Source organism: Trifolium pratense, linkage group LG1 (genome assembly GCF_020283565.1).
Source record: "Trifolium pratense cultivar HEN17-A07 linkage group LG1, ARS_RC_1.1, whole genome shotgun sequence".
Lineage (NCBI taxonomy): Eukaryota > Viridiplantae > Streptophyta > Magnoliopsida > Fabales > Fabaceae > Trifolium > Trifolium pratense.
Window position 1 is genome coordinate 27,957,884 of NC_060059.1, and position 2,472 is coordinate 27,960,355.

Consider the following 2,472-nt stretch of genomic DNA (forward strand, 5'->3'; position numbering starts at 1 on the left):
GTACAAATTGCACTCGCGATTTCAAACAAAGTGCATTGTCTCTAATACTCTTGCAGTAACTCCATAAATTGAATGCAAATTTGGGCATAAGTTTGTCCGAGTACAAGGATTAAAATAATTGGTCCATTTAGATAAACAGAGCACGCCAAGCTTTAGGTTAACTGTTGCCATAGACCAAGCCAGACACATCGTCATAAGAAGTAAACTGAAATTCATAAAAATGTCATAAGAAGTAAACTGATATTCATAAAAATCACGTCCTAAAGATAATATGATTTACACAAAGCAGCTAGTATGATTTTTAGATCACAAGCGGCTTGTCACCCTTATTCAGCAACAATCTACCATGTAAATTTCTTTTGCAATCAGTGAGGCCTAACTCATCCCGCTTGCGTAATTTTAATAAATAGTGCTAATTTATATCTCACAAGAGTTACAGGGCAAGTGAGCTGGCTAATTTGTATCTCACAAGAGTCATGTAGTACTTGTGCGGAACAATCGTGATGGAACGTGATTAGCAGTCGTCTATGATGGAGAAGTACTGATAATGCATGCTCACACAACCATGCTGATGAAGCCCTAGCCTCCAACAGAAGGAGATGAAACCCAACCAACCTGTTGTGAAGAAAGAAAGAACAGTGCTACTGATATAATGAACTTCACTGTTTGTTTGATATAATGAACTTCACTGTTTGAAGAAAACAATTACCCACTCATGCTATATAGAGCTCTTGCTCCATCAATCAATCCCCTTGCCAAAATTGGCACCTAACTAAAAGGCCCTCGGTTTCCAAAGGACGGTATTATGACTTTAAATTCTATTTGACAAAGGTACCAATCGTAGAAACAAGTGCACCAACGTGACGTAGAAAACCAAACAGGTTCCTCAACATGAGGAAGGAGAAGACAAAGACGTTTTGTGTATATATGGTCCTACGGTGAGAAAAATTAAGTTGAAAGTAAAGTGATTTATGTTTGTATACATTTATATAAAAGTGAGTTAAACAATAAATTTAAGTAAAAAAAAATCAATTCTAAAATCAGAAACTATGATTTCTACCTTCAAGTAGCATATATTCTATTCTGGAATCAGAAGCTATGATTTCTACCTTCAAGTAGCATCAATTCTATTCTAGAATTAGAAGCTATGGTTTCTAGCATCAAGTAGAATCAATTTTGGAGGCAAAGGCTAGCACTTTTTTTTTTCTTTTCCGAAGAATAAAAAAGGCTCACGCTGTTAACAATCTTCCTCTAATCTAGAGTTGATAGACAAATAACAGCAAAACTGTATCCCCTAATATCTTTCGCATATACTCAACCCATAGTAACAAAGATTAACCAAAACTTCAAATTAGACCAATAACATTACTAGTACTAAATCAGACGAGATCCTTAAAATAACAACAACATCCAATTACAATGACATAAGTTTGCATCAGTAAAATAACATAGCAAAATCCAAACTCAAATTACAACAAACGACAGTAAAAAAGTTTTCAAATTCCAAACCCAAATTCTTTTTTCTAAAAAAACAAGAAAAAAGAAAACATCATAATTCTAGTTATCATAGTAGCATTTGAAAAATCACTGTAGATCGCCTCTGCATGTGATTCTAACATACCTACCGTAATATCAAACATAGACTTAATCAGTAGCTCCATAAGCCTCCAAATTCTCTCCAGTAAGTCTGCAAAGCCTCCATTCCTGCAAAACCTTAGCACCCATATCCTCATAAAACTTAATAGCATTAACATTCCAATCAAGCACAACCCATTCAACTCTTCCATACCCCATTTTCACCGCTTGTTTCGCAACAGCAGTAAGCAACATTTTCCCAAACCCTTTCCTCCTATAACACTCTCTCACAAACAGATCCTCAACATAAAAACCAGATTTTCCCAAAAAAGTTGAATAGTTAGGAAAAAACAAAACAAACCCAGCAACAAAAACATCATTTCCATGCTGAGTTCTAAACAATTCTTTCTCTGGGTCATTAATTGGAAGATCCAAGTTCACAACTTTTGTTAAGGGTTTATAAAATGGGTCGTTGTTAAAATGAGTGTCGGTGAAAGGGTTTTGAGAGACTTCAAGGATGAAGATGGTGGTGGAATGGAAGGGTTTGCTATCAGGTGTGAAGAGAGTGGAGGAGTATGAAGATTCGGTGGCGGTGACGAGGTGTGTGAGGCGTTCGAAAACGGCCATTTGATGCATTAGTTTGTGGATGAAGGGAACGTCGGAAGGGGTAGCTAAGCGGATGCGTGTGAAGACTGGGTGACGTGGTAAGGCGGTTTCTGGCATGGTTATGGGGGCTTCTGTTGGTGGTGGTGGTGCTGCGGCGGCCATTGGTGGTTTGGGTTTGGTTGAATGGAAGAGGTTTTTTGTTTTGTTGGAGAGTTCTAGATATTGATACGTGTGTGAGTGTGTTTGTGTCAGTTGGCACAGTGGAAATGTGGGTGCTACAATTGCGTGACG

General features: G+C 37.5%; 1 protein-coding gene across 1 annotated transcript; it reads right to left on the reverse strand.

The window, feature by feature from the left end:
- Nucleotides 1-1,351: 1,351 nt before the first annotated feature.
- Nucleotides 1,352-2,472, reverse strand: LOC123924713 (probable acetyltransferase NATA1-like). Its single transcript, XM_045977679.1, has one exon. The coding sequence runs from the start codon at nucleotides 2,341-2,343 to the stop codon at nucleotides 1,645-1,647; it is 699 nt and encodes a 232-aa protein (XP_045833635.1). The 5' UTR covers nucleotides 2,344-2,472; the 3' UTR covers nucleotides 1,352-1,644.